At 36.4% G+C, this 27,212-nt stretch overlaps 3 protein-coding genes across 3 annotated transcripts; 1 reads left to right on the top strand and 2 right to left on the bottom strand.

The window, feature by feature from the left end:
- The first annotated feature begins 6,511 nt into the window (after positions 1-6,511).
- LOC129278387 (transmembrane protein 121B-like) lies at positions 6,512-11,116 on the top strand. Its single transcript, XM_064110582.1, has 2 exons — positions 6,512-9,544; positions 9,731-11,116. Exon 1 carries the CDS (start codon positions 8,235-8,237, stop codon positions 9,171-9,173), a length of 939 nt encoding a protein of 312 aa, XP_063966652.1. The 5' UTR covers positions 6,512-8,234; the 3' UTR covers positions 9,174-9,544; positions 9,731-11,116.
- An 8,147-nt stretch (positions 11,117-19,263) lies between these two features.
- LOC129278370 (ubiquitin-related modifier 1-like) lies at positions 19,264-26,033 on the bottom strand. Its single transcript, XM_064110499.1, has 5 exons — positions 25,955-26,033; positions 24,157-24,227; positions 23,498-23,579; positions 22,826-22,874; positions 19,264-22,059 (listed from the first exon to the last, which is right to left on the bottom strand). Exons 1-5 carry the CDS (start codon positions 25,996-25,998, stop codon positions 21,991-21,993), a joined length of 315 nt encoding a protein of 104 aa, XP_063966569.1. The 5' UTR covers positions 25,999-26,033; the 3' UTR covers positions 19,264-21,990.
- LOC129278369 (ribonuclease P protein subunit p20-like) lies at positions 21,484-21,933 on the bottom strand. Its single transcript, XM_054914558.2, has one exon. The coding sequence runs from the start codon at positions 21,931-21,933 to the stop codon at positions 21,484-21,486; it is 450 nt and encodes a 149-aa protein (XP_054770533.2).
- Positions 26,034-27,212: the final 1,179 nt, after the last annotated feature.

Genomic DNA, 27,212 nt, shown 5'->3' with positions numbered 1-27,212 from the left:
TATCATAGAGAGCCTGTATCCTTATGTTCTCATAGAGATTGTTTTGATATAGTGGGGTCGTTTCATAAAGCTGTTTTAAAATATATATGATTTTATGCATGACTGGTGATCCTTTTTTGTGCTAAAAGATCTATCCCTTTGTATTGTAACTTATCATGTAGCACATAAGATCATGTTCCAGTTATGCGTAAGTCATCTGTAACTTTACAAAGAGCTTTGTGAAACACATTCCCGATGTAATTGAGATGATTGTGATTAGAATGATTATGCTGATAAGGAAGATGATGATGAGGATGATGATTGTGATGATGATGGTGATGATGGTGATGATGATGATGATGGTGATGATGATGGTGATGGTGATGGTGATGGTGATCGATGATGGTGGTGGTGGTGATGGTGATGATGATGATGATGATGATGGTGATGATGATGATGATGGTGGTGGTGATGATGATGATGATGGTGATGGTGATGATGATGATGGTGATGGTGATGGTGATGGTGATGGTGATGGTGATGATGATGGTGATGATGATGGTGATGATGGTGATGGTGATGATGATGATGGTGATGGTGATGATGATGATGATGGTGATGGTGATGATGATGATGGTGATGGTGATGATGATGTTGATGGTGGTGGTGGTGGAGGTGGTAGTGATGATCATGTTAAGAGTGATGATGATGGGAAATGTCACAGTGGAATTGGAAATGCATTTACTATATGTGTATCCCTCAAAGTAAGTACCGACAATGACAGATAGAATAGAGAACTTGCTTTTTGTGCCATATTGGTGGTAAATGATGGTGAAATGAGATTACTGTTAGATAATGAGGATTAATTTTCCAGTGTGAAAAGGGTTTGGGCTGTTAGCCCTAAAAGACTAGGCTACTTCAACACCTAAGAAGAATGGGGAGGGGGGTGGGCGTTGATTCGGCTCCCCCCTTATGATCTCAGCCGTCGATCACGTGGTCGTGGCATAATAATAATACATGAGATTTGTATAGCGCACTTTCCATCTTGATTAGATGCTCAAGGCGCTTCAGGACAGAACAACAAAAGCTATTTACTTATGATGCATGTCTGAACAATAAGTCAATGTCTATTAAAAAAAAACACTCTTAAACAAGTATGTTTTCAGGTTGCCCTTGAAGGTGGTCACTGAACTCTCTAATCTCCAAGTTGTATGATCGAATTAGAAAAATCCCATTTATGATAAATTATGCTAATTTAAGTGTAAAATAAAAAGTTTGCTTTAATTAACTAAATAATGCCCCTAAAATGCTTATTTTTTTGTTCGCAGGCTCTTTATGAGATTCTAATCAAATTTACTATAAAAAAAATATCAATTATTTTCTTATGTATTTTATTTCTTAATTTGTTATGTATTTTTTGTTTTTCGACATTTTGTTTATTGTTTTTCGATGGAAATCGTCTGGGACTTTATTCTGACCATAATAAACAAATCAATGTTGCGGAATTTCGGAACCGTTCTCCAGGGTCTCAATTTTTGTCTGAAAGGTTGCGCTAGATTTGAAAAGTAAAAAGTCAGGCTTAAACTTTATGTCGTCACAATGTTTGTCATTAAGTATTTTGCTTAAATTTGGCTTGCTAAAGTAAAATAGTGAGTCGAGATGTGATCTGAATACGAGTTTAAGCATTTTGATTAGCCATGTAAAATGCTAATTAGAATCAATAATAATAATAATATAGGGTATTTATATTGCGCACATATCCACCTTGTTAGGTGCTCAAGGCGCTCCTATTTTACCCGGCTAAGCTAGGCGTTCATAGCGCACACAGCTTTTTAAGGAATTACTTCCTATACCGGTAATACTTGCAATTGAATACCGGCCCTGCATGGTCTACAGTTTGTCTCATGGAAGAGGTTATTGAAATGTAGGCCTATCGTTGGAGAATGAGGTGTAAATTTCTAGTGTGAAAGATGTCTTGTCTAGATAGAGCCTTTAATGAAAGAGGTCATTGGAATACATGCCTTATTTCACGTTTTAATCAGCCCAGGAAAGGCTTTTGTGTTTGGCATTTTTCAGGTGTACATATGCAAATTAAGTTTGATCATGTTCACTCCACATAACATATTGTAGTAAAAGTTGGGGCAGACACACCCAGTTAGCTAGGGAAGAAGGACATGCCTCGTATGGGCATGGGTCTCATCAGATTTTATCATATGAATATCTTCATCATTTCTTTAGTCTTGTATCATTAAAAAAAAATCATCAAAGTTTGAGAAAAGAAGAACCTGTTTATGACAGAGATCACGGACGGTGAGTTGACTTCGGAGCTTTTGAATCTTTTTGAAAAGTAACAGAAGTAAATGGCATATGTGAATGTAAAGGATAGTCTTTCTTATTACTATATGTATGAGTATAATTTATGAGCAATTTATAAAATATTTGATTAAATTCTTGGTATCGTTTAAACTTGTGAGCAGTGGCGTACCTAGGATTTTCCACAGGGGGGGCAAATTCGTCCGCCAAAAAGTTTGACAAGCAAAAAAAAAGGTCTTCAGCCACAAATAAAGGATTTTGTACCAGAAAAAAATTTGACAAGCATAAAAAAAAAAAAAAAAAAAGGTTTTCAACGACAAATGTACAAGAAAAAAAATTGACAAGGAAAAAAAAAAAAGGTCTTCAAGACTCGTCAGGGGGCAGGGATATGTCCATTGCATGGGTTGTGACTCGTCAGGGGGGCAGTCTGCCCCCCCCCCCCCGTAGGTACGCTAGTGCTTGTGAGGAAACTTTATAAAGACATTCAATTGCAAAAGCTTGATAATAAGCTGTATATCTTCACAGAATGAAAGAATATTATTTCTGGTGACCGGTACCTTCCCGGATACTCCTTTACATTTTTTCCACCATTTCCAATTTGGGGGAACGATTCAGCAAAATTTGTATCCAACAATTTGTCAGATTTGATGGCTTTCCTGATTTTGATTGGCTAATCAGAAACAGAGTTTCTATGGTAACAGTCGTATAAAACACGCTTTGTCGGATAAAATAATCCGACATTTCCTTTCATGAAACGCTCCCCAGTTCCGTGGTTGAGAGATCGTACAGCAAATAAGTTTTGGTCGAATTTGGCTCAAGGCCTCCTTTGATCATGGAATTAGCGGAAATGAATGACCAGTCCTCGACGCCAAATCTGGCTACCTCGAAATGAGATGATTTAGGAAATACATACTGACATTTACTGATGAAACAATAGACAGGCATGGTGATGACGTCATCCAAAGGTGTCTAAAATATCCGTAAAAATGAAGAAAAAATATTGTCCTAGTTGGGACCAACAACTACCCACCAACATGTGTTGTCATTTTGTTATGTTTTTCCTACAGAGTTGACGTCACATAACTAATCCTCTCAGTATGTAACTTTTGTACACCTGTTTATCTCGAGCGAGCCGTTCTGATTCGTCACGAATTTATGACGTCATAATAGACGGACAGTTCCTCACCTTAAATTTAGGTACATGTACTTTATATAGCCTTCGTTGGACTTTGAGATTAATTAAATAAAAGTTCAATTTTTAAAAATATCAATGTGGAAGTAAGGAAAATCCGGGAGTAGTATGATTTTATTTACCGTTTGATTCGGTGTTACTTGCCAAACTAGGGCCTACTATTAAAATGAAAATCAAACGCCATAGAATTTCGACTTAGTTTTTAAAATTGGTTTTAGAACTGATTGTGTTATATCCGATAGTTCAGCTAATGTTTTATATTATATAGGTAAAATAAACTTATCAAAATTTAACTTTTTTTTAAATTCAGTCTGATTGAAAGTTCATTTTTAAGAATATGTTTGCAAATCTTACCCTGGCGCGAAGTTTCTTAACAACAAATGCATCTTAATTGTGCTGCACTCAACCAGAGTGAAAAATGTATCTGGCAAGAATTTATTTCTTAATAATTTATTTATTTCTTAATATCAATCAAAATAAATAATCTTTTACCAATTCTAGGATCTGCCGACGACCAACTTCGCTGATCATACGTATAAGGGTATTCACTTCACGTCATCAGTGAACGCAATCGGAAGATGACCGGATCATGGTTTCATGATGATAAAATAAGTAGGTTAATTAGTTGGATTAGGATAAGCCGTAGGCATATTAGCTAGGTCAATAGGTATTGACAGATTAAAAATGAATTGAGTCTTTCTTACATTGCCACTGCAAATACAGTCAACTCTTCTTAATACATTCCAGGGAAGCTTCGATATCTTGATATTTATTCTAAGAATCAAACATTAACGCTTACCTTTAGTCGGTAAATTGCCACTTCGTCTACTGCCAACTCGTCCACTCCCCTCATGGTATGGCTTCCTTTAATCTAATGCCATTCCGTCCATCAACACTTCGTCTTGCTTTATCCTGCTTTCACATAAATGGAAATGTTATATGCATTATTGGTAAGTAGGTGTGCACTTAAAAAAAAACATTTGGTCCAATCATCACTTCGTCTAATCACCAGTTTGTCTATGACCATTTCGTCTCATAACCAGTTGGTCTAATATCCATTTATTCATTCGATTATTTCGCCCAATTTATTAACACTTAGTACAATTAGACCAAATGGTATATGGACTAAATGGATATTGGACAAACTTGTTTTTAGAGGAAATGGTGAGTGGGCGAAATGGCAATAAGACCATGTTGAAAGTGAGCGAACTATTGGTAGATTGAATGATAGTAGACGAGTTGGCTACTGGACGAATTGGCAGTAGACCAATTGAAAATAAATCCTTTTAGTCTTCCCGCCCATCGCCCCCTCCACCATCTCTCGCTCGCTCCCCCCCCCCCTCTCTCCCCCTCTCTCTCTCTTCATACCCAATAAAATATCTTATAGACATCGAAAAAAATAAACTTGACCAGTTTCTTTTTAATCTATTTTCAAGTTTTTGCAAAGAGGTACCCTTGTGATACACTGTATAAAAAATATAATCGTTGTTTCGTTGGCAATTTATTTTTGAGAATTTTTGTTTAGAATTGTTGGAAGCACGAGGTGAAATCCACCCAATTTATTTCAATATATGTCTATCCTCCATTTTACCCAAACAAAAACTGTATTTAAGGCTCTACTCTTCACGGGAGTAATTCCAAACATTACGTTTTCTGTATTTAATTTTAATGTTTTCAAAGTATTCCCACACTTACAGTTTAATATTTTCCTCATGAGATGATAAGTGGAACCCAATTCAATTTTAATTTTGCACAATTACATATTCGCTGCATGGGGCGATGCGATTAATAAGCAGAATTGGGATCATCTGATTGAGACGTCTTGTAAATTTAAAACGGTTTAGAATTGAAAACGCCTCAATATCTTTCGAGATTTTGTTATAGCTTTCTTTCCATCTTTCTTATCTATATAAGAATATTTCTAGTTTTGACTCAGATCCGGCAATTGCCGAGAGGTCATCGGCATAATGTCGAGGGGGTAAAGGATATTCCTGCAGAGAAATGCTCATTCAATTATCACTTTTACGTCTAGTTGAACTCTAATTAACCTCTGCACAGCAAAATGACTTTCGCCTATTCCATTCGTTATAAAAAATCAGATTTATTATCAATATTTTTCTCTTCTGACTTTGATGTTGAATAGCATTTTTACAGTGATCTGCCAAATTGTAAGCTCCTGAAAACACGGTCACCATAATCGAAGCAAATAGAGATCTTCTGGAAATAATCGGAAACTTTCAGTGGATCATTGGATTTGGTCTACCGATAGGACAGGGGTTCAAGAAAGGGCCAAAGGGGTGCCAGGTCCCAGTGGTGGTGGTCTCGCGACTGGGTGACCGATCGGGGTTCGAAACTAGGCTATAGTAGCCTTTCCTCTTCACAAGTTTACTACTCGTTGGAGAATAAAATGCTGTTGGAACTTACTTTCTTTGGAAAATCAATGGAACTTTATTATAAATTTTGCCATAAATGTATTCGTCTAATATTTTCCTTTTATTTTGTTATATCTTTGTACAAACAGAAAAGTGCAAAATATATACATGCATGTATGTATATCTTACAGTTTTCATTGTCATCGTGAAAATCTAAGAACTATGTTCTTCCTCAAAGTGTGTGCACAATGCATTTATTGATAATCCTTTCTGTAAAAAAGTATATATCGTATGTAAGAGTAAAACGTGAGGTTTAAATTGCAGTTTAAAATACACTGCACTAAGTTCTGGTGTGTCCTACTGGCCTACAATCAAGAAGCGGTCAAAATTGGGACACTGCACTGGCGAGTTAAAGTCAATTGTTTTGGCTTATCAAATGAATGACGTCAAGAATGCCAAAAATAGCAGACGAGAGTCCCCCTACTTTTGGAGCCGAGTGCAAAATCAGGTAGAAATTTGTCGGCAGAGATCGAGATAAAGAAGAGAGGGGTTGAATTGCGCGTGCGCATTCCGATCTGTTTCGATGTTGAATCATCAATGAACCAATGAACCTGCCGAAACTATGGAGAAAGGGATGTCCCCTGAAATATTTCGCGCCATTTCATATCCAAGGTGGGAAGCGGTTCATCGTTACCTGAGGTGGTCTGGAATGTACAAGGTTCTTTGCATGTTGGTCAGATTAACCATTCGCTTACATCAAACAAACATTCGTTTGATTGCATCATTCCTTCACCATTTTTTTTTCATCTGGAACTGGTAGCTTACGAGTCTTCAGCGCAGCGATAGTCAATTTTCAGTTGTTGATGCCCCTGCCCCATGAACAAAGGATCGTGAGCTAAATGGAGTTTTCGTAAAGACAAGTTGCACCAAGTTGAACGAATTTCCCGCTCTTTAATCTATTGGATGACAAGTTTGGATTAAACAGAGAGTGAGATACCTCACATCTGCAAGTATAAAGTTGGTATCTTCCATCAAAGCGATCTATACGCTAGAGGATTGTAGAGAAAGTATTTCTGTCGTGTTCATCTAATCTCTTTGTATTTCAAATAAGGTGTGTTCGCTGAGGTGAAGACACTTCAGATTAATTGATGACGTTAATGCGAGAGAAAAGGAACAGAAGGAACAGTGAAATTATCTGCCCCCAGCAGGCAGCGGAATCAATTTCCCGCCAAATCATCGCGGGTTGCTTTGCAGACGATCGCTATGTGTTAACCCTAGTTGCTGTCATCGGGGATTTGGCGCGGCGGAAGACGTGAAAACGATGTTAGCGGGGAAGCTCAGAATGGAGATAAAATATTATGAATAAGCTCAAACTGTTGATCCACTTCACACCCTGTATGTCGACAAAGTGAGCGACTAGTTTGGTGTTGTACGCGGATCATTGACCCATCAACGATGTATTGTCGGTGACATTTACATGCATTTTGTGAGATTTATATGAATGAAAGACGTTGTGATGATTCACCTAACTTCCACCAGGAATAAATTCCCGTGATCCTACTCATCTTGTGCTACCGGGTATCATTCCACGTCTTAGCATTTAAACTGATATGATAATCCCGCTCAATCCAGTGAGTATAATTATGGAATGTTGTGACGACGGATAGAGCTAAAGATCACCGAACTCTGACGTCAATCTCATACTTACCTCGATAACTTTATTAGAACATTCAAACAAATGAATGTTTATTATTTTGATGTCAATTTGAAAAGACTGGGATTATGTGGAACGCAGAGCATATATATTTCCGTACAAATGTAGCAGCTTGAACCTGCTGCTTCTCATACCTTAATTGCTCAATGGAAATGAAATCATATTTTTTCAACTAAGCGCACACCGAATTCGCAGTTATCGTCGTTAGAATGACGCGACGCGTCCTAGTTTCGTCTTGATCAAAGCAACTTAGTCTTGAAGACATCTCGGTATCAATCAACTATTTGAATCTAGTACCTCTGATTGGAAATGAAAAACGGAAATAATACGAGTTGTGCGAGTGATCATATTTAAAGAAAAATACAGAACGGAAGAGTGGAGCCCCGTGCTGTCGATAAACAAAACGAAGTTTGAATGACATATCTATATTGATTCAAACGTGCCAAGACTTTGCCACACTTAAAACTTGGATGCAGTTGTTGAGTAATACACCGAATTTGCTTTTGGATTGACTATTGACTAAATCAACTTATATAAAGTGATATTTTCAGTTCACATGGCCTAGTTGCTAAATAAACACTCTTGTTATTCGCAGGGATAATTTCTGATTATCTTGGGTGTGTGTCCTACCTTCGACAACATTTCTTACAGAACATTTGACAATATGGGAGAAGAGGTGCGCTCGGGGTGCGTTGATGTCTTCGTAAAGGTCTTGTGTCTCATTGTTCTCGTGACGCAAAATGCTCTAATAGACTATTATTTGATCCGTTTTGGAAACGGGACGGGCTTCCGTCGGGGTTATATCTGGATCATCTGCGACAGTCTAGTCCTGATCTTCTGGACCGTCGCCTTTGTGATGGTCCGGATCCGTGCCAGGCAACCCTATCCGGAAATCCCGAAAAAGGAGCGGCATTTACCTCAAGAACTTCCCTTCGCTTACTGTTCATGGCTGGTCTACTCTGGGGTACTCATCGCAAAGTTGGTCAAGATCTACAATAGCAAGGACCACCCACAGATCTTCTGGTGGTTGTCGTCATCCGACATGTTGACGATTGCCGTATCGATGGCGGGTCTCATCTTCATGCTCCTTGCCTACAGCCACCATGAGGACGTCGACAACGCAAGATACCGTCTTCAGATACAGAAGTTAGGTACCGTCGTCGGCCTGGCCATTCTAGACACCACTGACCTCCTTGATATGCTGCATGAAATCGAGTCAAACGCAACCCTTCCATTCCATCTCCGGGCCGCCATCTTGGCATTTGGGTGCATCTGCATCGTACTTCCGGTCTTTCCGCTCTTCGCGCTTCGTCTTATTGCTGCCAAACGTAGCGCGCACAAGCGCAACTCGGAATCATGGGAACAAGTCTTCTTCCTGAAGAACGTCCTGTTCATGCTCCTCGTCGATGTCCCGTACTTTGCGCTTCGATGTCATCTTTGGCTCGACTACGGCATGTCGGCATCGGTCTTTCTCACCAAGAACATTATCATGTTCTTAAGAGGGACTTTTGATCTTCTGCAGGAAGTCAAACTATGTACGCGAGACAAAAAGAAAAATAGGCCTTTATTAGAACTTGGATTGGTCGTTAGGTTCAACAAGTGAAATGTGGTATCATAATAATCGTAGACAAACCATACCAACATTTCATTTGTACTTTGATAACCTTTTTGCGTATTCAATTCAGATGGTTTCCTAGATGATTTAAGAGACAGAACTCTATTGTGCATCTGACAAAATCATCGCAGATCCAAGTTTTCCTTGGTATTCAAATTCGATATGAATGAAGAGTAATTGTTACATAAGAAAATGTAAACAAATGGAAAAAGGATGAATCGTGTCTGATTGCCTGATTGCTTGCTGAAAAGATCGACGAATAGATAAGTGAACATTAACTCATAAAATATATATTTGGCTTACATACAACACGATCAACGATTGAGTCTTGTATTTTCAATATTTGGTATATTACAGGGGCCGCGGAACGGTTTTCAAAGTGGGGGGGGGGGGGGGCTGAACCAATAGTGGGGGTAGACCATGCTAAAAATCACAATCATATGGTCATTTTTACGTTTTTGTACACGGTTTTGGAAAAAATTGGGGGGGGGGGGGCTGAAGCCCCCCCCCCCCCAGCCCCCCCGGTTCCGCGGCCCCTGTATTAGATTACAGACATTAACAGAAATCCATACGTCAAATTTTGAATTGTTGTCTTCAATACGCGTATTGAAGACAACAATTCAAAATTTGACGTATGGATTCCCTTCCCTTCTCCCAAAAATTTGTCTCGATCAGGAAAGAAGACAACGAAAGAAGGGAAAGAAAAATGGGTTTAAACATTATATATCTTTCTGAATATAACGTTAAAATTTATCCCAAATAAGATTATTGTTTTTTAAAAGGTCAAAAATTTCGCTCTCTCGCGACTTGTTAGAAAGTTGTCTACATACGCCGGTCATATGTTCGCCCTTCTCAAAATATTTGACACATTGTCATTAGTACACATTACGGACCTGTATACATCTGTCTGTAATGGCTAACTTTCTACAGTAACGACCCTTTCAGATATGCGTTAAAGCAAACCTTATTTTAGTCGTATTCTTTTTAAGCATTTTGAAATATACTTTGTGAATGTCATTAAATCTCTAAGTAGTAGTACTGCTGTACACTGGCGGATCCGAGGGGGGGGGGGCAAAGCCGGCCCGTGCCCCTCCCTCTTTAAGAGGCACAATTAAAATTTGTAATGTAAAAATGTCGTTAAAAAGAAGTGTGCCCCCCCCCCTTTGAAAGTGAAGCCTTTTTTTTGCTTGGATAATGTGTCCTCCCTTTTGAAAAATCATGGATCCGCCCCTGCTGCTGTAATTTATATCGCAAAATACTAGTAGGCCACTACATGCACAGTTCTCGAACAAAGGGGAGATTGATAACAATGGATTTGTAACAATAACTTTTTTTCTATCTTACATCTAACGGCGATAAAAATATGAGATCATTTCAACTTTATCGAAGAATGATCAGAAGACGGCGAGAGATTAATCAGATGCCATATTTGTGCTCACCTTGCGGGAGCAAACTTCTCTTTCATGATTCCGTTCGATGATAAAGTCATCTGTATGATTTGAATACAATAGTTCTACCTCAGATTTCCCTCCAGTTGCCCGATTTCTTTTCCAAATTAATGTATTTTTGTGGATGGTCTATTCGAGTTAAGCGCAATCACTATATCTATTCAAGTTACACATTGATACAAACATATATTGAAGATATTACGAAAACGTGTCTGTTTATTTTATAGGCTCCATTCACTAGGCAAATTATGCTATGTAAATGTTGCCACCAACATTAGTTGTCACTTATTGTAAATGTAAAAAGATGCAAGACTGACATTATATTGTTTCATTTGTCAAAGTATGATTATATAAGTATAATATGGCTACATGCAAAGGCATTCCGATGAATCTGATATGGGAAGATATAGAATCAAAATGTTTTCTGCATTCTGTGGCAATTAAATAAATGTGAACACTAAGGAATAAAAGTAAGATTTATAATATGGTTGTATATTAATTCGTTATTTGTTGAGCATAACATCATTATAGCTGGTTTGAATTGTATTCAAAGCAGAATATAGAAGCAACGCAAGGGCTGTACAAACTATCGATTTTCCGGTGTTTCGCCGCCCGAAAAGTAACCGGAAAAATAAATACCAAGAAATCTAAAAATACAGGCCCTATTTGGGAGTTCATAACATTTTCCGTTGCATTTAACATTATAGATGTGCCAAATGTCGCCCAAACTTTCGACGAGAACCATATTTTTAACAAAGTATTTTTAGAGCTTATATGTAAAAATCACAATTAGATTATTTTAAATCGGTGCGGTTCCAGGGTATTTTGATGGACGATGTAAATGCGAGGGTTTATTTTACTTCTTTAAATTAGGGGTAGTATAGCCTTAAACGATCTCGGCCTTTTCTTTATAATTCTTTTTTTCTTTTTTATCCTATTTTTTTTTCTTTTCCTTCACTCTCCCATTTGTGTCCCTTATTTGAAGGGACGCCCTGCTCTTGATTAATTATTGTATGTAAAATGAATAATATAATACCAACTTTAATACACATTATCATCCTCCAAGCAGCTATGTGGAGGGGGAGGGGGCTTTCACGAATATATAGAAGAACAAATCACGATTACTCTCTAAATTCATAACCAATAATATTGACAGGACCCTGAGAAATGAACACGTGACATTAGCATAATTCCTTCGCAAATCCCCGAAACCACTTTCAAAAGGAAGAGCTCTAAAAATAGCCCATTAGCCAAATTATTCAATTTTCTCGAAGTTCATCTTACGGATGTGATTGTACAGCTCCACGGTCGGAGGGTAATCATCAGTCGATCATCCAATTTCTTCTTGCTGGGGTACCAGCACCAAATGACCGCGAGTAACATCGTCCTACCTACCAATCGGGAGGTGGGGGGGGGGGGTATTGGATCGAGGGTCAAAGCTTTTCTTCCAAGGGTATTGGGGTTAGACACTTGCATGGAAGGTCGGTGAATAACAGAGCAAGTTAAAAACAAATCCCCGCCAAAAAAGGATATGGTGGCTGATTCGACACCCTAGCCTGGATCAGCGGGACAAGGGGGGGGGGGGGGGGGAGGGGGTGCTACAATTTAAAGTTTCAAAGTTATTTCAGTGAGCAACACAGACATTAAGTCAAGAATGGCATGCCCTCTCAAAGAGCGATATTATACAGACACTTTTAAAAAAAATCCTTTTTTGTTAGAGACTTTTCTAATTGTTTTTGTCTTTTATTTTGAGCGTATTATTATAGAAATAATATAAGAAAGAATTACACGCGGGAAAAAAATAATAAGGCTTTCTAATTTGTTGTCACATTCTTTTTTTTCTTTTTTTAAATACTTTTTTGTAGTAGGGCTATATATGTCTATATCATTCTCGATGTATACAATAGGAAGGGGTCGCAGCCAGCATCTTACTGTCCCAGCCTAGTTAATTAAAAGTATGTGTAAAGCAATGTACAAATTTACCATTCTTGTCGGAGGTTCGTTAACACATGAGTCATGAAGATGGTCGAAAAAATTCCACAAATTTCATAATATACACTTCCTTTATTTTTGCTTCAGTAAAGTGAACTACCTGATAATGCGCGCGATCCATTTCGCCCCCTTTTTGGAAGTAATTCAATCAAGAACCGACAAAAGGCTTCTCTCTTGCAATTACTGAAGATAAAATGTGCTTCCGTCAAAATTACCGCAATAATTATCATCATCATGGGCCTCCTCCCCATGACGCATTGGTTTTCTGCGTATTTCTACTGCTAGAAAAGCTTATAATATCGGTTCTAATTAGACAGATTGGGAAATGTTTGATTAACAAGTGTTTCCGAAGTTCTTTTGATATTTGACATTCCGCTATCATCCCTGACTCTTGTGATAGGTGAAATAAAGAAAGAATGTGGCATATTTTGGTTATGAATGTCATATGCGAGGGATGTGAGGATACGTAGAAGAAAGTGATGGAAGAATGGAAAGGGGGAGACCCCCAGGGAGGGGAGAAAGATTCAAGGAGAGTGATGGACAGAGAGATTGGAGAGAGAGGGGGAGGAAGAGAGAGGAGGAAGAGAGTGGGGGATCTTGAGGGAGGGAGTGGGGCGAGAGAGGCGTATGAAATGACAGAAAGTAAGAGGGTTTCAATGTGATATTGTAGTCGTGTTTGATCGTTGTTCTAGCCAACAAAACCAAAAATAAAGAGGAGGAATCAATACTGAACAAGGTGAAAATGATGAAAGAAAGGAGCCACGAATCTGAAGATGACGTCGAGCTATGAAATCACAGAATTTTGATAAAATATAATTATTACATTTAACATTACACTTTCTACCAGCCCCCATTTCGCTTTATTTGCCACTCCATGACCCCCAGGGTGCGACATAAGCGCTTGCCCGACTGCCCGGAGCAAGTAAAAGTTAGAGTCGGGCAAAAAGTGTTTTGAAATAAAGGCAAAAACTACTTGCCCAAATTGGGAAAGCAAAATTCTGACTGGGGAATGAAATTTCACAAATCTCACATGAAAAATATTTTTCCACCAAAATAATCGCAAAATCGGTGGGAAGTTGTTTTAATTGTATGGATTCTCAGATTGCTGATTTGGTGATGTGATCGAGGAGCAATTTATTGAGTTTTACAACTAATTGTTTAAGATTTTGTTATGAGTCTTGTGATCGGTGTTGTGATACTTGTAGTGGGAAGAAAGCTAGCTAAAGGTGCGTGCATGTACTGTGTGCCGCGATGATTCATCTAATTTTTAAGTTTGACAATGTTTTCACTTTGAAATTTTACTCATTTCTAAAACATTTTAGTTTTCTAGCAATGTTTAAAATATATTTAAAAAAAAACAAATATCAGTAAGATTTTTGTCAGATGACTAAATAGGCCTATTTGTTTTATTTTGTTTGAAGTTTGCTTCATCTTTCCTTCTTTCTTCATCTTTTCTTCTATCTTTTCTGCTTGCCTTTGTATTGTTCCATCTCTCTTTATTTTCAATCTTTCCTAGCTTTCTTTCCCGATCCTTTCTCTGTGTTAATTTATTTTCTTCATTCCTTCTTTATGTCCCTCATTCTTTTTTTTTCTTTCTTTCCTTCATTTCTTATTTTCCATCTTATTTCTTTATTTCATTCATTCTTTCTTTCCTTACAATTTTCTTTGCTCTCTTCACCATTCCTTTCCTATATCTGTTTATTCTTTCTTTCACTCTATCTTTCTTTTCTTCTCCATTCTCTGTTCCCTTTCCTTCCTTTCTTCCATTCTCTATTTTCTTCTTTCCTTTTTGCCCTTTATTCTTTCTTCCCTTCGCTATTTCCTTCCTTCCTGTTTTTCTTTGCTTCCTTCATCCCTCTCCTTTTTCTTTCTGCTCTTTATTTCCTTCCTTCTTCCATTGGCTTTTATTCTATCCTTCCTTTCATTCTTTCTTTCCTTCATTATTATTTAATTCCTTCATCCCTTTCTGTTTTTCTTTTCTTTCTTTCAAAGAATGAAGGAATTTTTTTTTTCCTTTATTCTTTTTCCTCTTTCTTTCTATTCATGTAAATTCACGAAGTCTATTTAGAAACTTTGAAGATCTTGTCGTTTTCTTATCCAGTGTGAAACACAATTTTTCTATTATTGGGATTTCAGAGACCTGGTTCAAACCATCTACAGATGTGAATTTATTTCATATCCCTGAATATTCTCTTGTTCAAGTTTGTCGACAAAATAAAAGAGGGGGTGGTGTTGCTCTTTATATTAGAGAGGGTTTTGAATATACAATTCGCGATGATCTGTCAAAAGTAACTTTGGGCTACGAATGTATATACATAGAATTTGTTTTAAATAATGTTAAGACTGTTGTTGGATGTGTATATCGAGCACCTGACAATGATGTGAGGTCATTTGTTTTTTACTTTGAACACGACTTACAAGTTCTTAGTCACGAAAATAATAATACTTATATTATGGGCGATTTTAATACTAATTTGTTGCATTATGACTCTGATGATCGAGTAAAAGATTTTGTTGATCTCTTTTTTTTTTACATCATTTGGCTTTTTTAGTCTTATTACAAAACCTACACGCATTACTTCTTCTTCTTCAACACTCATAGATAATATATTTACAAATTGTGTGCGAGATGCTTTTGAAAGTGGTATTTTCTGCTCAGACTTGTCTGATCATATGCCAATATTCAGCATCAATAAAGAGCCGGCTGTTATATCTGTCAAAACGAGTAGTGAGGTCTACAAGCGTTTGATTATTGATAAAAAGATAGAAAGTTTTAGACAAGATCTCTTTATTTTTGATTGGTCATTTCTTTACACATTGACAAATGCAGATGAGTCTTATAATTATTTTTTGTCTATCTTTTCTCGGTTGTATGATATTCATTTCCCCATCGTTAAACTGAATAAGAAACGCAAATGTACATGTAGAAAACCATGGATTACTAAGAGTCTCTTAAAATCTATTAATCATAAATATAAATTATACTGTACGTACATTAAATGTAAAAATGAGAGAAATAAAAAGAAGTATCTTGCTTATAAGAATGCGTTGACAATTCTAGTTCGGAAAAGCAAAAAAGATTATTACGACAATGTTTTTAAAAATACACAGAAGGATATTAGGAAGACTTGGACTCACATAAATGAGCTGCTTGGAAGAGGGAAAAGGGATCTTATACCAGATGAAATGTATCATGGTGAAAATTTACTCGCTACAGATCTGCAGAAAGTTGAGTATTTTAATAAACATTTTATTAATTTGCCTGAAAATATCAGTAAAGAAATTTCAGAAGCCAAAACATCTCTCAAAGATTACATGCCAAGGCAAAATTATGCATCATCTCTATTTCTGAGACCAACATCAGTTTATGAAATCACAAGGTTAGTGTCATCATTGAAGGCTTCTAAATCAAGTGGTTCAGATGACATTTCCCCTAAAGTTATCAAAGGTTGCATTCATGTCATTGCTGACCCACTGTGTCATGTTTTCAATAAGTCAATATCTCAAGGTATCGTTCCCATTAAGTTAAAAATCGCCAAAATTGTTCCTGTCTACAAAAAGAGTGATCGTAAATGCATTGAAAATTATAGACCAATTGCTTTGTTGCCTATCTTCTCAAAGATCTTAGAGAAAATAATGTACAAAAGATTAAATGATTATTTGCTGCATTATGATATCATGACACCACATCAATTTGGCTTCAGGAAAAATTGCTCTACTAGCATGGGTGTATTAAACTTGATTAACACGATTATCACTGCTATGAATGATGGAAAATTTTGCCTTGGTGCATTCCTTGATTTAAGTAAAGCCTTTGACACCATTGATCACAGTATACTCTTAATTAAACTTGAATATTATGGCATTCGTGGGATGGCTTTAAACTGGTTTAAAAGCTATCTAGAAAACCGGTCACAATTTGTAGTTATCAATGGTGTCAGCTCAGAATATAGAGATATTAAATTTGGAGTACCGCAAGGATCGGTTCTTGGTCCGCTGCTTTTCCTAATTTACATTAATGATATTGTTAATTCTTCCAAATTGCTTACATATTCTTTATATGCTGATGACACCTGTTTATTACATTCTCATAAGAACTTGCAAAGTCTTATTCGGGAGGTAAATACTTAAATTTGTCATGTTTTTGCCTGGTTTTGTTGTAATAAGCTGTTACTGAATACAAGTAAAACAAAATGTGTTTTATTTAGAACAAAGGGAAAGAGGGTCTTTGATAATATAGATCCAATAATAGTTGGTGGTTTGACACCATTGATCACAGTATACTCTTAATTAAACTTGAATATTATGGCATTCGTGGGATGGCTTTAAACTGGTTTAAAAGCTATCTAGAAAACCGGTCACAATTTGTAGTTATCAATGGTGTCAGCTCAGAATATAGAGATATTAAATTTGGAGTACCGCAAGGATCGGTTCTTGGTCCGCTGCTTTTCCTAATTTACATTAATGATATTGTTAATTCTTCCAAATTGCTTACATATTCTTTATATGCTGATGACACCTGTTTATTACATTCTCATAAGAACTTGCAAAGTCTTATTCGGGAGGTAAATACTTAAATTTGTCATGTTTTTGCCTGGTTTTGTTGTAATAAGCTGTTACTGAATACAAGTAAAACAAAATGTGTTTTATTTAGAACAAAGGGAAAGAGGGTCTTTGATAATATAGATCCAATAATAGTTGGTGGTCGACAAATTGAATTCAGCTCAAGTGTGCAATTTCTTGGTGTCACAGTTGATGAATACTTGTCATGGAATTATCACCTTAATAATGTGTGTTCTAAAGTATCTCGTAATGTTGGTGTGATATCAAAAGTAAGATATTTCTTACCTCAACGAACATTGATTTCTTTATATAATGCTCTAATTGTGCCACATTTAATGTATTGCAATATTGCTTGGGGGAATAAATATAGGACTCATGTACGTAAACTACAAGTTCTTCAAAAGAAAGCTATAAGATATGTAACAAATTCAAATTATCTGGCTCCAAGTTCCCCGCTCTTTTTGCAGTTGAATATGTTACCATTTAATGAAATGGTCTCGCTGAATTGTGTTATTTTCATGTATAAATACCAATCCCTGCATTGTTCTTTTTTACAAGAAACTTTTGTGGTTAATTCTAAGATTCATAATTATAACACACGTCAGAGACATCTTATTCACCAACCCTATGCTAGAATTAATGCTACATTGAAATCCTTCAGAACAATTTGCGTTAAAGAATGGAATATGTGTCCTGCTGATATAAGAAGTAGCTGTACCCTGTCTCGGTTTAAGAAATTATGTCATAAATACCTACTTGATAAATTTAAGACCAGTTGTTAGTTGCACCTGGGGGTGACATGTTTGGAGTGTGAATGTGTGTGTTTGTCTGTGTGAGTGTGTGTATGCTTGCGTGTGGGTAATGTTCCTGTTGTGATCTTTAAATACCTTGTATTTTTTTTTCTTCTTATTCTCATAGTTATTCCATGTTTGAGTAAAATATATTATGCAGGGGCCCCTGATTACAAGCTGTGCTTCTTTGGGGTCCCAAACCTGTCATTTGTTTTAGTTCTTTATAATGTAACCATTTATTTTGTTTGTATTTTGATCTCCTTTGACTGGTTTGAATAAATTCAATTCAATTCAATTCAATTCAATTCAATTCATTTTTTCCCTCCTTCATTCTTTCATCCATTCATTCATCCTCCCTTCCTTTCATTTTCTTTATTTCAAATAATGAATGAAACCTTTTCTTTCCTTCATTTTTTCTTCCATCCTGTTTTCTCTCTTTCTTTTCATTTTTTCTTCTTTTTTCTTTCTCTCCTCCATTCTTTCTTTCACCCATTCGTTCATCCTCCCTTCCTTTCCTTTTCTTTCTTTTTTCCCTATTTCTTTCTCTCTTTCTTTCTTTAATTATTTTCAGTGATTCCCCTTTTTACCGTGCCATGGTCATATACAAAAGTACAAGAAAATCTATAAGAGGAAATTGATCTAATGGCATATTGACACTAATTTTGGTCATGAAAGTCAAGATAAAATCACTTAGAAAAAATACAATATTACAAGGTACATCAGTTCATGTAAAAAAAAAGGAAAAAAGACAATAGTATATACCACAATACTTTCTTTTGAAGCGGTAAAACATTGTTTTGAATTATTTTTGGGGCAAGTTAAATATATTTGCAGGCAAGTATTTTCTAACTATTTAGAAATTCACTTGCCCACCCTGCCCCCCCCCCCCCCCTTCCACCCATCTCTCTTTAGACATCTGAAACCAAAATTTTATTCTTAACAAAAAAGACTCAAACTATCAATGTCTTTCAGTGCTTCCCAAACTCACACAAAACTTTATCTAAGCCTTGCTCTCTCTCCCCTCCCTCTCTTTCACTCTCTCTCTCTCTCTGACTTTCCATTCCTCTAATCCCATCTATTACCTATACTTTACAAGTTGGAGGCAATGACATCATCATATCTACCATAATCAAATTCACCGAAAGCAACATCTCTTGCCAGACAAGCTTAATGACCTGATTCTACACATTTCCTGCAATCATTTTCCATACATTTGAACTAGCTCTGATAAAGTACTAATTTTATCCAACTAAATATATTTGTAGATTGTAGAAAGCGGAAATATTTTTTTCAATAATATCCCAAATATTTATTAGAAACTAATGTGAGAGTTGAACTCGTCATTATCATATTTGATTCATATAACAAAAAGAAACTGAATATATAATATCATGATAAAAAACATGAAAAACAAAAGTTAAATTGAATGGAGACATAAAAAAACTCTCCTTTTTTTAAACTCAGAATCAACACTAAGATACAAACTAATTTTGCTATATATTCCTGATGGGCTGTATTTGAAATGGGAAAAAATTTTACTTTCAATTATCCACAGACCTGTGGTAAAATGCATACAGTATTAAAAGCACAACTTGATTGGTAGATTGACCAATAACACGCATTCTCGAGAATGATCTGACCAATGAGGCGGTGAGTTATATAGTGCACACAACTAGGGTTAACAGAATCACTCCTAACCTGTGCACATTGATGTATGAATTATATTCACAGGTGGTGTATATTATAAGCCGGGTGACGAAGGGCCATAATACTTCACTTGTTATTACGTATTAAACAGCTTTATATTGATATGTCTTTGGGCTCATCCAGAGTCTATTGGGTAGCCTATGGCTAACAGGGAAAATGTCAAGAGAGAAAATATACACTGATGTTTATGTACAACAGTTTTATAGTGGCATTTATATGTGACAAGACAAAGGTGTTTTACTCTAACAATATGTCAGATATCATTCACACAATACCGGGAAAAAGATAATTATTTAGTTCAGATTTGAACGTCTTATGGTTATTACAGTTATGTTTCATTTCTTTTTTTGTATTGTTATTTATTTCTATAATAATAAAAATGTATAGCATTTATGAGGAGCTGATGGCGCACTATCCATATTTAGCTCCAGCTGCTAAAGGTGCTCAGTGCGTTCAAGGAATTTATCTTACCGGGTACCCATTCACCTCACATGGGTCGAGTGCAGCGCACTGTGGATCAATTTCTTGCTGAAAGAAAGTATGACATGGCTAGGATTCAACCCATGACTCTCTGTTTCAAAGTCTGGAGACTAATCCACTGGGCCACCTATCATCTATCACTTTAGCATCAAGTTACATAAATGCATTTGTTATTCCAATAATCCCATGATTTTTTTAAAAACAAATTTGACTTCATTTTATTTTCAAATCAAGTACATGTACCTGTACAAAAATGGCTAAACTACACTGCTTTCGTTTTGTGTGTTTTGTTTTATCTTTTACTATTGCAAGTTAGAAGCAAGTGCTAAAAGATCCTGAAATCCTTATACAAAGATTATGTGAATCACAAAAGTCAACAGGTTAACTCATTGCAACTTTGTCATAATCTTTGCATGAACTCTTGAGCTAATGAGAGCTTTACAAATCATGTACACATATCAAACATGGTGTGGCAAAAACTACTTGATCCCATTTACATAATTTAGAGACATCGATTTTCTGTCTGCCAGTATTAAAATAAAAGTGGAAAACTAGTTTTAGTTATTTAATTTTCATGCAAAATTCACTGAATTTACCTTCACAAAATTGAATTCAAGTTTTTTGCCGTCTACATTTTCTTTCAAGGTTGAAATGGAATTGCAGGTTTTCAGAAATAGAATAGGCTGTTTTTTGTTCAAATGGAAACTAACTGCCCCTAATAATGACTCTTGTTTAATTGTAAATAGGTCTCAAAAATATTTTCTGTTACCATAAATCATAATTCCATAATCAATACTTTAAGAGAATGCAAATTTGTTTTTCTTGCAAATATGTGATCTATCATAGATTTAACCATGGTAACATAATTACCAGAAACTTAAGCAATTTTCACAAAACAAAATATCTATTGCAATCAAAATTGCATGAATTATAATGGCATTATTTCTTATATGCTTCTTTTCATCCAAGAGTTTGAGTATTCTGTACTTTCAGTTTAATTGTTTTCCTTCAAACACAAAATGAGGTGATTGTTTCTCTCATGTGGAATAACCATAAACCAACATTCATATTTTTGAAGAATAAAAGGTTTATTCCTCCATTAACTGTTTTAATTCCCATGAGATCAAATCATCATCTAATATGCTCTGATGTACGTTTCAGTGAAAACCAAAGGTGAGTCAACTGACACTGCTACAAACTTAAATTCTAAAACCAGAGAAAGGAGAGAAAAGATTAGTTCATCATACAACTTTATCATCACCACGGAATGTCTGCATCCTTTCTCAAAAAAGACCTTGGCCATGGTTATAAGTCACATCACTTATTTGGCCCATCCATTTTCTTGCTTTCAGTCCTAAACACTCTAATATGGACAGCAGAGTTGCTTCTCTCCCTCGTATCAAAGTCCCCTTCATCGCAGAGTGGTTCGATGTCGTCCACCAGGTTGACAGTGGAAGTGCTGATGGATATCTGGAGTGTGCCAAGACTTCGGGACTCCAACTGAAGAGCAATGTTTAGTGCTCTGTTGATAGCTGCACCAAGACCATGAATGAACACCTCTTTCTCTCCCCCGTCAAAGAGTTTCTCACACTTTTCCATCTGGCTGGCAAAGTTAGACTTGCGAGTCACGTAGATGTCATTCTTGCGCTTCGGAAGTCTGCGGGGCTGACGCTTCCGGATACTCACCGCCGCTGGATTGACCTTCGGTTTGGCCGACTTGTGAGGGCGGGCTTGGGGGGTAGCCGGCTGTGCATCGCCCGAGGCCATCTTATTTTGAGTTAAACTTTCAATTTTATTTTCCCGAGTGAAACTGTCAAAGGCAGCTCATCCACCGTGAAGGGTTGATATGAAGATAATCTTGTCCTTATTTTGTATCTCGTACTCTAATTCACCCTGGATAAAAGGGATGGTAAAAATAACAGCTTAGAAGAAAGGATAAATGTAAATGGTTATCAGATTTATGGACATTTTAGATAACATATTTATTTTTCTCTTTTCTACATGATGCAATATCTCTATACATTACTGTTCTAAATATCAAATCTAAGTTGATGGCATGAGCAAAACAGACCCTGTTAACACAGTACAGTACTGTGAATATCAAAACAGAACTATATCTATTGATAAAAATAAACTTACAAATCGCAATGTATCACTTACCACTGCAGTACACAAGAAATAATCAACATCAAACACTCTTAAGAGGTTTGACATAGATTTTCCTAAGGCACATACTTTGCTTCATTTTAAGAAGATTGTGTCTTTTGTGTCTTCTTTGTTTGTGCAATCTATGAAATTTGGAAAGGATAACACTTCATAAACAAATTAACACTACTTTCCTAAAATAATGCACACTCTTAGGTTTCCAATTTTCAAAAAAGTAAAAGGTGGTAAAATAAGTCTGCAAAAAAATGTGTTGTCCCAAATGCAGTAAGACTGTAAGTTCCCTTTTAAGTATGAGTGATAAATCATCTATTTATAGGCATTATGTATTTAAAAAGAAAAACACACACAGCTTCCAATTAACATACCAAATCATGCTTGTTTTCAAAGCTGATCAATAATAAAGAATAAAATGTATGTTTGAATGACATCATTAGGTGAGAAGTAAATCTAGAATTCATTTCATAATCATCAACTATGTCTAGCAATGTCTTACCACTAATTCCCAATCAGCATCATTTACAAGGACCAGAATACCAGGTCTCCTGTTCAAAAGAAATGATACAAAATTACAGATTTCACTATTAGAATAGGCAGTTGTCAATCAAAACATGAAACACAATATCAACATAACCCTGTTAAGAAATGCTAGCTTTCATACCCCAACCCACATCTACCGGCAAAGTATGCTGCATGAAATTTACTCTGCAGACAAAAATATTTACCTTTATAACATTCAATAGCCAACTATACAAAAACCTTGTTTGACTGAAGAAAATGAACACTTCCATGTTTACTTTATGCAAAAATGATACATAACAAATGAAAAATATGTCTCAAAAGTTAAAATGAAGGTAAACTTGAAAACAGACCAGGGGGCCGTTTCATAAAGCTGTTAGTAGGTTAAGAGTGACGACTGGTGATCCTTTCTTGTGGTGATATTCACCATTTTGTGATTATTTAGTGCATAAGAAATGTTAACCAGTCGTTCTTAAAGTTGCTCTTAACTTACAAACAGCTTTATGAAACACACACCTGACCTACAAGTAAGATACACTGTAAACATTTTTTGAATTCACATATTACAACACTCAAGAAAAGACCTGTCCATCTGTTTTATACTCCTTTTCTTTTTTTTGTGTTGATAGAAAAAAATTGAAATGCTTACACCGTGTCTCCTTGGATGAATAACTCTGGTCTCTCTTTCAGAAGGTTATCTTTGATCCAAACCAGCAATGTCTTGATTGTCCCTTTGAAAAGAAATAAGAAAATTAGAACAAAATAGTTCTCCATTTTATCTTTAAAATAAAGTGTGTCCTGAAATAAGTAACCTAAATCAATTATGAATAAAGTAATCACACTAATTTGACAACATGAAGAATAATTTTTTTTTCCTTAAGCAAAAGGGAACATACATGTATAATACCAATTTAATAAAAATCAGTATGTTCTGTCTTCAACCATTTTCAAGTATAAGAAAAGACATTTATTGACAATGAATCCCCCAAAATAAATTTAAAAAAAAACTATACCAAAATGAAGTTCAGGAGCGGATCCAAGGTTTTCCAATAGGGGGGAGGGCACTTTCCTGATGAAAATGTGACAAAAAGAAGGGGGGGGGAACACACTTGGGTAAAAACGGCATGTTTACATTAAAAATTTGGATTATGGCTCTCAAAAGGGGTGGGGGGGCGGGCCAGCTGTGCCCCCCCCCCCTAGATCTGCCCATAGAGCTATTAGCTCTATGATCTGCCATTGCTAGATTTAAATATGTTGTAGTAGGAGCAAATATTCTAAAATTTATTCTTATATTCTAACAGAACTTACATTTGTTGTGACTGCAGTTCAAAACAGCATCATGATGCTTGATCTTGTCAAATAATAACTCTGCTCCACCACTGTAAGGATGATATCATTAAAAAAATAATCAATATACAAAAAAATAATCAATATATGTAGGTCTAGATCTACATGTACACGTAGATTTTGAAATAAAAGGGAAACCAACCCTAAGGTCCATTTGTTATGATAAAAGATAAGAAAAGAAAAATTAACACTGAAAATTTCTTAAAAAATAAGAGAGATATCACCTGATATGCGTCTCGTAGCTTGGCGAAGAACAAAAAGAACAAGATGGCGACGTAAACATCGCGGCAAGTTTTCCCTGTCTTTTTATAATTTTTTTTAATGAAATTTTGTTTAAAAATGAAATCAATATCGTATAAATGTCGGAAATAAAGTTGTATCCCATTAGGGCTAGATCTTTTAGAAGGAAAGTAGAAATCTTGGGGGCGAAAATTTCAGTTTTTTTCCCAGTACACGTAAATAGATGGGGCGCAATCCCTGGCTCTGTGGAGAGTAAGCACACGTTAGCGAATGATTTTTACTCTCTGGGTCTAGACCTCCTGGCTAGTGGGTCCTGCATCGTAAGCATCCAGATCGAGATTGGCAGCGGTCGCCGCAGACTCTAGAGGACTCTAATAATATAAATTAATAAATGAAAAACGACACTTCGCCCGGGCAGAGGCGCGGCGTGACGCATAACGCAGACCTCTCTCCCTCCCTTGTTTCAGTTCTCCCGCTGTTCGGAGATCGGCAGGTATCACTGCAGAAGCCAGAAGTTGAGTCAATGAGTCTGGACTCTGGTAAATCGGCCGTTCAGAAATTGCAGAAGTCAACTACTATATATTACTAATACTAAATACTAACTAAAGTAATGTCATGAATATACCTCGAGCGAAGTTCGTGCAGGCTCCACTCCACTCCACTACCGCTACACTACACTCCACCTACCATCAACCTAGACAGCTGGCAGCCGTCTGTTTTGAGGAGTTTTTTAACATTTTTTTTTTAAGTTCTCCTCATACACAGACAGCTCGCTAGCGTGCAGCCACCATTAGGGGACTTGCAATGCAAAATCCCCCCGTCGGGGCTCTTCAATTTTTGTCTTTAATCAATAAAAATTTTGAAAATTAATGCGACCAAAATGCAAATTGATATTCCCTCTTGGCATTAATTGCCAAGAAACGGAGAAAAATCGAGTTAAAAGGAACAAAAACAGTGACTTACCTCGGCTGTCGCGCAAATTCACTTCCCCGTTTTATCCGATCTTAAGTACATAAACATATGGCCATTGAGTCCCCTGTACAGATCGCGCTAGAACTTCGGTCTCTGTATTTGGTGAGTGAAGCCAACGGAGTTCCAACGGAGTTCAGCTGAACAACCAACATAACAGAGACCGAAGCTTTTGGTCTACCATCAACCATGCCTACCCGAAATTCGGGTAGGTGGAGTGTAGTGTAGCGCCTAGCGGTAGTGAGAAGTGGAGTGGAGCCTGCACGAACTTCGCTCGAGGTAGTCATGAATATAGTCTACCGGAGATCTGCCGTAACCCCACGGCTACGTACCGTACGGTACCGCCACCGGGCACCGCCACCGGGGCACCGGTCCGATGGCGATGCGATGCCGATAGAACGGAAACCGTGTTCAAATTTCAAATAGGCAAATATATACACATTTCCACTCGATTTACACGCCGATATGATTCCAAATAAACCGGAAATAAAATAAAAAACATAATCACAACCATTGTTTAAATATTTTGCCTTAAAATTAGTGATATTACCTGAATTCAAGCTTCACGTGAATTTCACCAGTGGGCGCTGCCATATTTAATTTACAGGTACGGTAGCTATAATACTGCAAAGTCTAGATCTAGACAATCTCTCTTTTTTCACACTACACTGTAAATCAAGCACTGTCCCCGGGATGTGAACTTGTTTTTCATACTCACTTTTAAAAACCCTTTTCTTGTGTAATATACTATTACTAAGGCAGATATTTCCATTTATTTCAAAATCTCATTAAAAAAAACAGAATGGAAAAGTAATTTTAGGAACATTCTGAATCTGACCAAGACGTTTGTCTGAAATCCTTATGTCATTTTACTTAGCAGCAATTTAATTTTTCGTGTTATGTTTATATTGTAAGTTAGTTTGAGTAGCATCACTTAATTTCAGCAACTTGAATACAATTTGTGCAGCAAGGTCTCTGCCAATTCAAAAAACAAGAAAGGATTCATCATGGGTATTTTTCGTAGGCGAATTGGGTTATAGAGTAAGGTGATGTAACACAAAAATATTCTTAGCCGCGCCTTTAAATGTGTGGGCCTAAATCAATTATGAAGAGAACTGTCATCACATATCCTTTGATAAGACAATAGTTCAAATTTACCGTATCAAGTGGGTAGCCGTGGGTAGGCCCCACTTTTGGCCGAAAGTTGTACACAAATATTATGTGACACCCCCTCCCCAGTCCTCCCCAGTGCGTGAGGATTAAAATAGGACAACTGGGCCCGTCTTACAAAGAATTGCGATTGATCCGATTAAAATTTTTAATATCAACTGTATGGAGATCCATCAATGTCATATTTTTTCCTGCAGGAATTATATATAATAGGTATATAAACTGTAAAGAAGAGAAGCTCACTGAATTTCAAGAAAATGATAAATATATGAATTCATATCTAGAAAATATTTTGGAAAAAACCCATGCATTTCAGATTTTGACGTTGCTGGCTTTCCATAGTTGTTGTGGTGTCTTTATATCGTATTTTTTTCCATTTTGTTTTACTTAACAAGACTTGAGAAATCGTCTTTTCTTTGTGGGTGAGCATAACCAGTTAAATCAAGATAGTAGAAAAAAGAGAAAAGGGACATGGCAAGAGAGAGTTAGTAAAGATTCCCCCCAAGCACTCACGATTAATAATAAAAAACAACATAATTAGTGAGCAACATGAGAAATAGGACATTTCAACCAGTAATTAACGGGGTCTTTACATGTTAATGCAGGATCTGACCATATACAGGTGGATAAAATAAGCT

Source organism: Lytechinus pictus, chromosome 15, assembly GCF_037042905.1.
Source record: "Lytechinus pictus isolate F3 Inbred chromosome 15, Lp3.0, whole genome shotgun sequence".
NCBI classification, from domain to species: Eukaryota; Metazoa; Echinodermata; class Echinoidea; order Temnopleuroida; family Toxopneustidae; genus Lytechinus; species Lytechinus pictus.
Note: the sequence above shows the minus strand (reverse complement) of the source record. Positions and strands in the feature narration are given on the sequence as shown.

Excerpts from the sequence above, each read along its gene's own strand:
- LOC129278387 (XM_064110582.1), top strand. The coding sequence starts at position 8,235 with ATGGGAGAAGAGGTGCGCTCGGGGTGCGTTGATGTCTTCGTAAAGGTC.
- LOC129278369 (XM_054914558.2), bottom strand. The coding sequence starts at position 21,933 with ATGGCCTCGGGCGATGCACAGCCGGCTACCCCCCAAGCCCGCCCTCAC.
- LOC129278370 (XM_064110499.1), bottom strand. The coding sequence starts at position 25,998 with ATGGCAGCGCCCACTGGTGAAATTCACGTGAAGCTTGAATTCAG. Across the intron at positions 24,228-25,954 it reads CACGTGAAGCTTGAATTCAG|TGGTGGAGCAGAGTTATTAT; the intron begins GTAATATCACTA and ends TCATCCTTACAG. Across the intron at positions 22,875-23,497 it reads TTCATCCAAGGAGACACGGT|GAGACCTGGTATTCTGGTCC; the intron begins GTAAGCATTTCA and ends TCTTTTGAACAG.